Raw genomic sequence first — 12,668 nt, 5'->3', positions numbered from 1 at the left:
TTTATTTTTCATAGGAAAGGAAATAGTTTTTATATGCCACTACTAGAGCAAAAGACTTGTAATTTTAGCTTTTACATTTAATTTCATAAGATAGTATTTTTGTTGTTTCCTTTAACCTATTATAATGTTTGTTTTCAGATAAATGCAGTGTCACTCTATCTCCTTTACCTTGTGGAAATGATTTCCTCAGGACTCCAGATTATCTATAACACTGATGAGGTATGATTTCCCCAAATTCTCTAGTACTAAATTTCATCTCTGAGAATATCTTTCTTCTTTTACTTTTTCAAACTTATTTTTAGTTGTATAAAATGGATTATTCTTAAATTCATATAGCCAGATACTGGATTTTGGATACTCAGGCAAAAAAGTCTTTATATTTTCAATGCAAAGCACTTTAAAAATGTACAAAATATGTAACAGGTTATAAAACTTTACTCCTCTGAAGGCTGTATTTCAGGTGATCTGAAATAAAAACTTGTAACTTTCAGAAATTTTAGTAACAATGAAAATAAAATAGCATTTGCAGATTTTTTCAGAATTATTATGTCTTCTTTCATATCATTGCTTTTTGTAACCCATCCTTTTAAAAGTAAAAAAATACGTTTATTATATTTTGTTATTTTTATTTGTCTGACCTCAGTAGAGTTCTTGATGCTTTCCAAAAGATAAGTACCATGTTCTTATTCTTATTAGGGTATTTGAAAATAATTTATATGACAAAGTTGAGAAACATTTCTTTCATAGGCAATAATGCTTGAACAAACACACAGACAGACCCACGTGCTAACACATTTTGAAATATGGCCACAGTTGGAGCAAAAAGCTTTCATTATTGAGATGGTCTATACAGTGAGAATTCCATCAAAGAGCAGGTATACTATATACTTATTATTTTTCTCCTGTGATCCATGCAGGGAGAACAATTGTATCATATACTAAACACCACAGTCATCACTGAACTGCACTGAGGGTGCTGTGAAATTGGTACATGTAGTCCTGCCCTCTAGCAGTTCATAATCTTATACATTCATCCAGTTGTGCCTTTTTAATACACATAAGTAAAACCTCTTTAGAAGTGTAGCTATATAATAAAGAAACAATAATGATAAGAAGAAATTAGGACTTCCCTGCTGGCACAGTGGCTAAGAATCCGCCTGCCAATGCAGGGGACCCGGGTTCAATCCCTGGTCCAGGAAGATCCCACATGCCACAGAGCAACTGAGCCTGTGCGCCACAACTACTGAGCCTGCGCTCTAGAGCCTGTGAGCTGCAACTACTGAAGCACGCGCGCCTAGAGCCTGTGCTCCGCAACAAGAGAAGCCACTGCAATGAGAAGCCCGCGCACCGCAACAAAAAGTAGCTCCTTCTTGCCGCAAGTAGAGAGAGCCCGCGCGCAGCAATGAAGACCCAACGCAGCCAAAAATAAATAAATAAATTTATTAAAAAAAAAAGAAGACGAAACCTTTGGGACCAAAAAAGTTTTAGATATCAATTTTTTTTGTGTGTTTTGAAAAGGTGATAAGATACCTTATTTATGTTATAACCCCAGCAGGGTTTAGGGCAAAACCGCATACATAGCACCTTAATATTTTTACATTGACATATGCATATTCACATAAAGTACGATAAATAAGGCAGATAATCTGATGTCGGTTATGGGTTTTGCTGACAAATGAGTTAAGAAAAAATGAGTTTCAGAGTTTGTGGGATTTTCGTATTGTAAATAAGAGATGGTAGACCTGAATACTAATTAGAGGTGGAGGGGAAAAACACATTAAACAAAGAAAAATTAAGAACTGTGGTCTAGTGCAGTTTGAGTTAGGAGAAAGAAGTCAGAGTTTTCCCCAAGTAGGGGAGATTTGAACTGGGACTAAAGGAAGGTTCATAGAAAAGTGTTTCAGTTGAAATGAGCAAGACCAAGCCCATTGGAATCTACGGTTCCTGCCAGACTGTGGAGTCATTGGCACGCAGGCTTAGGGTGGGAAGATGATGGAGGGTTTGAATGTTAGACATGAGAATTGTGATACTGTGTCAAGATTCACAGAACCTTTTTGACAACAAAAATGGTGTGAAAAATAGCAGACCTTGGTGTCAGAATGATATGGGGGATAAAGAAGACACAGTAGCCACAGATGTGTTTCTAGACCTAGAGCATAGAAAACCAGTGGTCTTACGGTGAAAAACAGAATTGAGAAGTAGTTACAAATGGTGGAAGAATTTAGAACATGGTGTTTAATGGAAAATCCAAATAGATATATTTCATAATTGGGTATAAAACAAAGGTATGGGTTATAAGTATTCAAGGGCTAGAATACCAGAATCACAGAATTGTAAATATGCATTGCAAGCATAGAATGTTAATTAATTTTTTTTAGTCAGATTGTTTTCTTTTGTTGAGTTTTAAGTGTTCTTTGTATATTTTGGATAACAGTGCTTTATCAGGTGTGTCTTTTGTAAACATTTTCTCCCAATCTGTGGCTTGTTTTCTCAATCTCTTGACATTATTTTTCACAGAGCACAAGTTTTTAATTGTATTGAAGTCCAGATTATTAATTATTTCTTTCCTAAATTGTTTCCTTGACGTTTTATCTAAAAAGGCATCTCTATACCCAAGGTCATCTAGATATTGTCCTGTGTTGTCTTCTAGGAGTTATAGTTTTGCTTTTACATTTAGGTCAATGATCCATTTTGAGTTAACTTTTGTAAAGGATATAAGTTCTCTCTCTATATTCATTTTTTTTGTTTCAATGAGGATGTCCATTTGTTCCAGCACCATTTGTTGAAGAGACTGTCTTTTCTCCATTGTATTACCTTTGCTCCTTTGTTAAAGATCAGTTGACTATACTTATGGGGTTCTATTTCTGGGCTCTCTTTTCTGTTCCTTTGATCTGTTTGTTTATTTTTTTGCCAATGCCACACTGTGTTGAATACCATAGCTTTATAGTAAATCTTGAAATTGGGTAGTGTGATATCTCCAACTTAGTTCTTCTTCAAAATTGGGTTGACTATTCTGGGTCTATTGCTGCTCTGTAAAAACTTTAGAATCAGTTTGTTAATATCCATAAAATAACTTGCTGGTACTTTGGTTGGGATTATATCGAATATATAGATCAATTTGGGAAGAATTGATAGCTTGACAATATTGAGTCTTCCTATTCACGAACATGAAATACCTCTCCATTTATTTAGTCCTTCTTTGATGACATTAATCAGTTTTGTAGTTTTCCTCATATAGATCTTATATATATTTCCTTAGATTTATACCTGTTTCATTTTTGGGGGTGTTAATTTTAGATTCCACTTGCTCATTGTTGATATATAGGAATGTAATTGACTTTTATATATTAAACTTGTATCCTGCAACTTGTTATATTTGGTTATTAGTTCCAGGGTTTTTTTGTTGATTGTTTTGGACTTTCTGCATAGATGATCATGTCATCTGCCACCAAAGACAGTTTCATGTTTTCCTTCCCAATCTGAATACCTTTTATTTCCTTTCCTTGCCCTATTAAATTAGCAAGGACTTCCAGTATGATCTTGAAAAGGAGTGGCAAGAAGGAACATGCTTGCCTTGTACCTGATCTTACTGAGGAAGCATTGAGTTTCTCACCATTAAATATGATTTTAGTTGTATATATTTTGTAGATAGTCCATTTCAAGTTGAGAAAGTTCCCCTCTATTCCTAGTTTACCAAGAGTTTTTGATCATGAATCAGTATTGGATTTTGTCAAATACTTTTCTTCATCTGTTGAAATGATCATGTGATTTTTCTTTTTTAGTCTTTTGTTGTGATGTATTACAGTAATAGATTTTCTAATGTTGAATCAGCTTGGCATGCCTGAGATAAATTCTACTTGGTGTGGTATAATTCTTTTTTATACTTTTTTGGATTCAATTTTCAAATATATATATATTTTTATAAATTTATTTATTTTTATTTATTTATTTTTGGCTGCGTTGGGTCTTCGTTGCTGCGTGCGGGCTTTCTCTAGTTGTGGCGAGTGGGGGCTACTCTTCGTTTTGGTGCACAGGCGTCTCCTTGCGGTGGCGTCTCTTGTTGTGGAGCCTGGGCTCTAGGTACACGGGCTTCAGTAGTTAAGGCACACGGGCTCAGTAGTTGTGGCTCGCGGGCTGTAGAGCTCAGGCTCAGTAGTTTTGGCACATGGGCTTAGTTGCTCTGCAGCATGTGGGATCTTCCCGGACTAGGGCTTGAACCCATGTCCCCTGCATTGGCAGGTGGATTCTCAACCACTCCGCCACCAGGGAAGCACAATTTGCAGATATTTTGTTGAGGATTTTTGCATCTATGTTCATGAGGGATATTGGTCTGTAGTTTTCTTATAATGTCTTTGTCTGGTTTGGGTGTTAAGGTATTGCTGGCCTCACAGAATGAGTTAGGAAGTATTCCCTCTGCTTTTATCCTTTGAAGGAGATTGTAGAGAATTGATAAAATTTCTTCCTTAAACATTTGGTAGAATTCACCAGTGAACCCATCTAGAGCTGATGCTTTCTGTTTTGGAAGATCATAATTATTGATTCAATTTCTTTAATAGATACAGGTCTATTTAGATTATCTGTTTCTTTTTTTGTTGGTTTTGTTGTATTGTGGCTCTCAAGGACTTGGTCTATTTCATCTGGGTTATCAAATTTATGGACATAGAGTTACTCTTCGTATTCCTTTATTTTACTCTTAATTGCCACGGGAAATGTAGTGATGTCCCCTCTTTTGTTTATGTTAATAGTAATTTGTGTCCTCTCTCTTTTTTTCCTTAGTTAGCATAGCTAGAAGCTTATTTATTTTATTTTCAAAGAACCAGCTTTTGGTTTCATTGTTTTTGTCTCTTAAATTCCTGTTTTCAATTTCATTGGTTTCTGTTCTAATTCTTATTATTTCTTTACTTATTCTTACTTCGGATTTAATTTGCTCTTTTTCTAGTTTTCTAAAGTAGAAACTTAGAATATTGATTTTAGATCTCTTCTTTTTTAATATATGCATTCAGTGCTATAAATTTCCCTCTCACACTGCTTTCACTGCATCCCTAAAATTTTGAAAAGCTGTTTCATTTCCTTTTTTTTTTTTTTTTGACCCATATAGTATTAGTATTATGTTGTTCAGTCTTCATGTTTGGGGATTTTCCAGTTGTCTTTCTGTTATTGATGTCTAGTTTAATCATTTGTGGACTGAGAGCAGACATAGTATGATTTATATCTTTTTACATTTGTTAAGGTGTGGTTTTGACCCAGAATGTGGTCTGTATTTGTGAGTGTTCCATGTAAGCTTGAGAAGCACATATATTCTGCTGTTCTGCAGTGAAATAGTCTGTGAATGTCCTTTATATCCAGTTGATTCATGATGTCATTGAGTTCAACTATATCCTTACTGATTTTCTGCCTGCTGGATCTGTTTCTTATAGAGAGGTGTTGAAGTCTTAAACTCTGATAGAGAATTCATCTGTTTCTCTTTCCAATTCTATTGCTTTTTTTCCTCACAGTTTGATGTTGTTAGGCATATACATGTTAAAGATTGTTATGTCTTCTTAGAGAATCAACTCCTTTATTATTATGTAATGCCCTTCTTTATCCCTAATAACTTTCCTTCCTTTGAAGTCTGCTCTGTTTGAAATTAAATAGCTATTTCAGCTTTCTCGTCTGGTGATTAGTGTTAGCATAGTATATTTTTCACCATTTATTTATTTGAAATCTATATGTGTCTTTATAGTGAAAGTGGGTTTGTTATAGACAACATATAGTTAGGTCATGGTTTTTGATCCACTCTAACAATCTCTGTCTTTTAATAGGTACATTTGGAACGTTGACATTCAGAGTGATTATTGATATAGTTGGATTACTATCTGCTATATTGGTTACTGTTTTCTATTTGTTGCCCTTATTGTTTGTCTATTTTTGTCTTCCACTCTTTTTTTCCCTTTGCTCTAATTGAGTTTTTTATATGATTCTGTTTTCTCTCCTTTTTTAGCATATCATTTACATTTCATTTTTTTCCTACTTTTTTTACTTGTTGCCCTGGAGTTTGCAATATACTTTTACAACAAATAAGTCCACTTTCAAATAACACTATACTACTTCACACATAGTGTGAGTACTTTATAATAACAAAATAATCCTAATTCCTTCCTCTTATCCCTTGTATCTTTGCTGTCATTTATTTTATTTATATATAAGCATACATAAACATATACACATGTAAGATATAGTCATAAACATAATCAGTTATCAATACATTGTTGCTGTTATTTTGCTATGATTAGGCAGTATTTATTTATTTATTTATTGGGTGAAGTAGAAAAGAATAGCTTTATTGCTTTGCCAGGCTAAGGGGGCCACAGTGGGCTAATGCCCTCAAAACTGTGTGTACCTACCTGGAGGAGGTAGTGAGGAGTTTTAGAGGAACGGTTCAAAGAGGGCGTGATCAGCTCATGGACCTAGGCAGTCTTTTAGTTAGCCTTCTATGATCCTACGATTAGGTCCCAGTCTGTTAGTTAGCCTGTGCCTCTGGACTATGAACTTCATAAGTGTTTTCAGATTTTTTCTCTCCCCTTAGGTAGGGCAGGATGGCTCTGGTAGGCTGGAATTGAAAATTTCTGTTCCCCATGTGGAAAGTTAGAGCTGGCTGGAATTGGGTATTTCCCTTCCCGAGTCAGTTAGGCTCTGAAAATAGCCCAGCAGGTCTGGCTTTGATTAACTAGTTTCCCCTAAGGGGAGACCCTCTTAAGAAAAACAGAATGTTTCAATGTATTTCAAAATGGTTACTTTTCCCCTCTCCTTGCTGGAAGCCACAGGGGATTTTCCTAGGATATTTTCTGTGGGAGCCTGGCTGAGCTCTTGGAGGTAAATCTCACAGTATTGTGGGGACCCCATTATGACTATGTCACCCTGGACTTTTTAACTTTCAAGAGTTTTTAAGTGAGCCTCTAACAATTTGTCAGTTACAGTTCAGGTTTTACTACCCCATCACTGATACCCTAGGTGGTTTCTGCTCATGAGTCCATGCTCTAGGGAGCCATAACTGTTTCCGCCTGTGGATCTCTCCAGTCTTGGGACAGCAGTTTGCTCTGTGTCCTCCCCTCTCTCATGGATCCAAGAAGAGTTAAGAAGCTTTTTATTTGTTGGGATGAAGTGGAATGGCAATTTCTAAACTTCTTTTTTGTGGAACTGGAATGTAAGTGGTATTTTAGTTTTACTTATGGGGCTTATTAGCCAAAAATACCTTCTTGGCCAACTATTACACCATTCATGCAGCCTGAGCAGACTGCCTCACTTGGGCCCAGCCCTGGTCCTAAAGTCCTCCTAAGAGGGGGAAGAAGCAAGTATATGGACTATATACTTAAGAAGTTTTTCATAAGAGGAAGAAGGATTTAGATGGTTTCAAATCTTTTAACTTGGAGACCTGACAAGTATAAAGTATTTCCTGTAAGTTTTATAGAATCTAAATAACTCTGAAGACCGTGGAAAAGCTGAAGACATCAGGTTTTATGAAATTACACCAGGATTTTTATATAGGCAGGTTTTCCTTAGGGAAATAGGTAAGGTAACAAGAAATTGGGAAAGCTGGGAAGACCCTCCCCAATATTTGAAGTAAAAAAAAGTTTACTGGAGGTGTGTACTGCTCCACTCTTTGGTGGAGAAGTGACAGGATAGGTTTGTGTTTTATGAAAACCTAGAATGCTCTGTTATATTTCTGTGAGGCCCCAACACCCTAATTGCTTTTTCCTTCACTGAAATGCCTGAGCTGTTCTTGGCTCTGAGGGCAGATATCTCTATGTTGGGATTGAGAATGAAAAGGTCAAGGATTCAGCTGCCTCAGCCATTCATCATTTGTGAGAGAACGTATGTAGACTGCTTCCTGGTCAACTCTTGATCAATGTATTTGTTAACTCTGGGCTTAGAGACTTGCTAGAGACCCTAGAGAGCAAGGAAGAATCATTTTAAGAGGCTGTGTTTTCCTCTGCTCTGATTTCTCAACCAATTCTTCCCTACTGCTTTCTCTTTTTCTATAATTTCTCAAAGTTTCTAGTCTACTGGTGGAACTTTACCTTGGTTTTTAGTGTTATTATGTGTCATTCTTAAGAATATATACATTAAATTAATTAGGTGTGTAGAGTGGAGGTCGGGGAATATGTATTGCCACTTTAGAGGGATAGCGAGACGAAGGGTAGACAAGATGCACATATTCAGTATGCAGTATTGAACCAAACATGATGACTAAATTAAAAACCCTGTAATTAGGACCAGTAGCCCACATAAGATATTGTTTTTATTAAAATGAATAAACTTTTATTAAGTAAGAACTGACTGTAATCTTTGCTTTCCATAGTTACTATTGAAAGTAAAAATTTAATCAAATGTTTGAAATCTTTACATGAAAGCTGTGATTCCTGGCCTATTGGTTGGGCCCATCTCCAACTGTAAGCTTTGAGTGTATAAAAATGGGTACCTATAGCTATAGAAAAGGCAGGAGGAAGATCAGATTCCATGAGTAATAAACTCAAGACTCTAGGTTGACCTAACATGAGACTGACTCATTTTAGAACTGAAAAATACCTTTTTATCTCCAAAGTGTTAGACTTCTTTAACATTTGACATTTTAGATTCCAAATATTATTATCTAGTATAAAACAGTGCTTTATATTTTTCTTAATTCTTAAGATGCACAGCCCTCATGAACCATAATGTTGATAGATACATTATTGAAGAATTATAGTTGGAACATTGACAGGATTTAAATTTTATTTCTGTACTGTTTATATTAGGTTCTCACTTTAGGCTTTATGTTAGAAAAACCGGATGTAAGAGCGTATTCATAGTAATGTAATAATCACAAAAATTTCAGCATGTTAAAAAAGTGTTGGTAGGCAAATACATTTTTTTTTTTTTTTGGCAAATACATTTTGAATTTCAAATCCAAATTTTCAAATATCTGATTGTTCTTATCAATATCTAAAGGTCCTGTTATTTCACGTGTCCTTATGTTTCATCTCTTTTCTTTTAGGTCTCTTTTATTCAGAACCTTGTATTTTGTGTGGAAAGAGTTTACCGTGTGCCTGACTTTGGTGTCTGGGAAAGAGGAAGCAAATATAATAATGGCAGCACAGAGCTGCATTCGAGGTAATTTGCTGATTTCTGAGTGTTTGTTTGTTTGTTTGTTTTAATTTAAATGTGTGGAGCATGAATAAAAATCAAAGAACTAGATTGGAACTCTGGTTTCTATGTAATTTTCATCTCCTTTTTTTCTATATGTGATTCAGATGAAATTCACTTAAAATTAAAGGAAGAGCCTGCTCTCAGTGCCCATCAACAGATGCAGGAAAAGAGCAGGGTGTCTTTCCCAGCTTCCCAAGGTGTCAGTACATGCATATCAGTAACCAGTCCAAGGCTTGGCCTTTCTGCTCAACCAAGTCATTTTCTTTTTCCTCTTTGAAATGACACTGTTTGAAAGATCAAGTACATTAAAATTGCCAAACAGCAATTGTGTATGCATTGCATGTAAAATTCCCTTTCGTGTTATAGAGCTGATTTTTATCATAACAAGAGATACTCATACCCTTTATATTTTGTTTAACTAAAAAATGCAGCTCAATTAGTCCTATCCATTTCGCAGTAAAAGATTGAAGAACCTAAAGGTTATCAGCTATAGGTCAGTTTAGTCTCTTTATTGAGACTTGAAGAAACAGTTTAGGAAACACTGGTTAAGAGGAATCTGCAGCTCTGTACTTTTTTGGATAGAAGGACTAATTACACACAAAAAATTAAGCTGATATAAGATATTAGTAAACTAAAAACTGGCTCCAGATCACTAGCTGTATAAGGTCTGTGTGCCTCAGTTTCCTGATTTATAAAATGGAGATAGTAATGTACTCTACTTTATAAAGTTGTTGTAATGATTGAGTTAGTATATATAAAGCATTTGAACACCTGGCATAAGTAAACACTGAAATGTAAGTATACTCACATATTTAAGAATATTTTAATAACAAAGATTGAAACAAAAAGGATTTTTCATTTAACTCCAGACAGCTAACATACAAACTTTTCTATAAGTTTTATGATTCATATGAGGCATTTTTATAGTACAGAGTAGAATAAATAGCAATATGTAAGGAAGACAGTAGAGGAGAGAAATAGTTTGTGGTACAGTTCAATTCAGACATTAAACAAATTCTGGCAAATACTAAAAATAGGAAGATAACATTATATTTCAGCTATAAGTTCTCAACATTCCAGATTATCAGTCAAATTCAAGACAGAAAGTTTATATGATTGGAAAAGGTGATTTTTTAAAATTTACCTTTTCAGTATTTATGATTTATCAGGCCCCTTTTCTGCTTTTTAATAAATATTTAATATATGCCAGTGTGGTCCCACTGACATTATTTTCAGTATAAAATATTTGGAGTAGGGTTTTTCCTATTTATAAAAATTGTAGTAAACTCAGAAAGAACCTTGGGTAAAAGTTACCATTAACCCTAGAAAGTGAGGGTATTGAGAGGTCCCTAGTGAAAAAAACAGAGGCTCCAACATGTTTTCCTGTAACTGAGGTGCCATCTTTAAATTGAATCATTAAGAATTTTATTTCAAGGCTTAGAAGATCATTAAGTGATGTTCTTTGCTACCTTTTCCATGCAAAATTAATCTTAATTGTAGCAGGCCCGTTTTATTCAAATGGATGGGAAATGAAGTTTTATACATTTAGCATTCATCTTCTAATTTTCCATGGTAGAACACTTAAAAGAACTTCAAACCTTTTTTTCCCTAAATGCTTCTTAGCTCAGATATCCACAAGCCAATTTTAGATATGTCACCTCTGCTGCCAAAATGGTCTGTTTTGAAACTACAGGAGACCTGAGCCCTATGGCACTCATGGATGCAGTGATGGCAGCAGTGGTGGGAGACCAATATCTTTCTTTCTTTTTTTTTTTTTTTTTTTAACATCTTTATTGGAGTATAATTGCTTTACATTCTTGTGTTAGTTGCTGCTGTATAACAAAGTGAATCAGCTATACGTATACATATGTCCCCATATCCTCTCCCTCTTGCATCTCCCTCCCACCCTCCCTATCCCACCCCTCTAGGTGGTCACAAAGCTCCGAGCTGATCTCCCTGTGCTATGCAGCTGCTTCCCACTAGCTATTTTACATTTGGTAGTGTATATATGTCAGTGCCACTCTCTGACTTCGTCCCAGCTTACCCTTCCCCCTCCCCGTGTCCTCAAGTCCATTCTCTATGTCTGCATCTTTATTCTTGTCCTGCCCCTAGGTTCATCAGAACCATTTTTTTTTCTATGATCCCATGGTTGAACAACCTTTCCTTTGAATATGATTTGCTGCTTAAATTTTAGGTTTCTAACTGAAAAAAGATTGCTTAATTAAAAAAAACCTCTTGATTAAGAATTCTCATTTTCTTTGTTCAGTAACTTTTCCCTCGAGTCTTTTTTTTTTTTAGATTCCATATATATGTGCTAGCATACGGTATTTGTTTTTCTCTTTCTGACTTACTTCACTCTGTATGACAGACTCTAGGACCATCCACCTCACTACAAATAACTCAATTTCATTTCTTTTTATGGCTGAGTAATATTCCATTGTATATACGTGCCACATCTTCTTTCTCCATTCATCTGTCGATGGATACTTAGGTTGCTTCCATGTCCTGGCTATTGTAAATAGAGCTGCAGTGACCATTGTGGTACATGACTCTTTGTGAATTATGGTTTTCTCAGAGTATATGCCCAGCAGTGGGATTGCTGGGTCATATGGTAGTTCTCTTTTTAGTTTTTTAAGGAACCTCCATACTGTTCTCCATAGTGGCTGTATCAATTTACATTCCCACCAACAGTGCAAGAGGGTTCCCTTTTCTGCACACCCTCTCCAGCATTTATTGTTTGTAGATTTTTTGATGATGGCCATTCTGACTGATGTGAGGTGATACCTCATTGTAGTTTTCATTTGCATTTCTCTAATGATTAGTGATGTTGAGCATCCTTTCCTGTGTTTGTTGGCAATCTGTTCTGTGCTTATGCCCAGGGAGTAGAATGTAGAGCCACTACCAGTAAGGGATTAAGTCACACCTCTTAGTCTGTTGTTGTAAGACATCCCAGAACTATCTGTGCCTAGTTGGATCTGATCCAAGGATTGCTTAAGGCAATATCCTTGTTATATCCTTAAGCTGTTCTCATAATTTTAGAAAGCCGGAAATAAAACATAGTAATTCTTGCTGTAAGTACTCATACTGCCCTTTGCCCTCTAACTTTCTTTGCCATTCTCCATCTCTGCCATGCAATCCTCCTTAGCAGGAATCAGAGAGAGCACAATCTGACTATCGCCTTGATGCTCACTAAGGCCTTGTGCTCACTGGCTTGGTAAATGTCCCTTTTTCTTTTGCCACGGTGTGCACATCCCTTCTAAACTGCATGTTGATCAAAGAAGATTACTGCCCCCGGGCCCCCAAAACACATACACATAGTATTCCTTTTTTTTTTTAGTAAATTTATTTATTTTATTTATATATTTTTGGCTGTTTTGGGTCTTTGTTGCTGTGCTTTGGCTTTCTCTAGTTATGGGGAGCGGGGGCTACTCTTTGTTGTGGTGCGCGGGCTTCTCACTGCAGTGGCTTCTCTTGTTGTGGAGCACGGACTCTAGGTGCGCGGG

At 35.8% G+C, this 12,668-nt stretch overlaps 1 protein-coding gene across 4 annotated transcripts in view; it reads left to right on the top strand.

Annotated features, from left to right (window-relative positions):
• The window catches only part of PHKB (phosphorylase kinase regulatory subunit beta), a 194,912-nt gene that overhangs the window by 55,262 nt on the left and 126,982 nt on the right, over positions 1 to 12,668 (top strand). For all 4 annotated transcript variants that reach the window (XM_068529138.1, XM_068529139.1, XM_068529140.1 and 1 more), the window contains 2 exons: positions 139 to 219; positions 9,014 to 9,129. In XM_068529138.1, coding sequence (XP_068385239.1) covers positions 139 to 219; positions 9,014 to 9,129 — 197 coding nt within the window. The remainder of the gene's footprint in view (positions 1 to 138; positions 220 to 9,013; positions 9,130 to 12,668) is intronic.

The sequence above is a fragment of the Eschrichtius robustus genome, chromosome 19 (assembly GCF_028021215.1).
Source record: "Eschrichtius robustus isolate mEscRob2 chromosome 19, mEscRob2.pri, whole genome shotgun sequence".
Classification (NCBI taxonomy): Eukaryota; Metazoa; Chordata; class Mammalia; order Artiodactyla; family Eschrichtiidae; genus Eschrichtius; species Eschrichtius robustus.
Note: the sequence above shows the minus strand (reverse complement) of the source record. Positions and strands in the feature narration are given on the sequence as shown.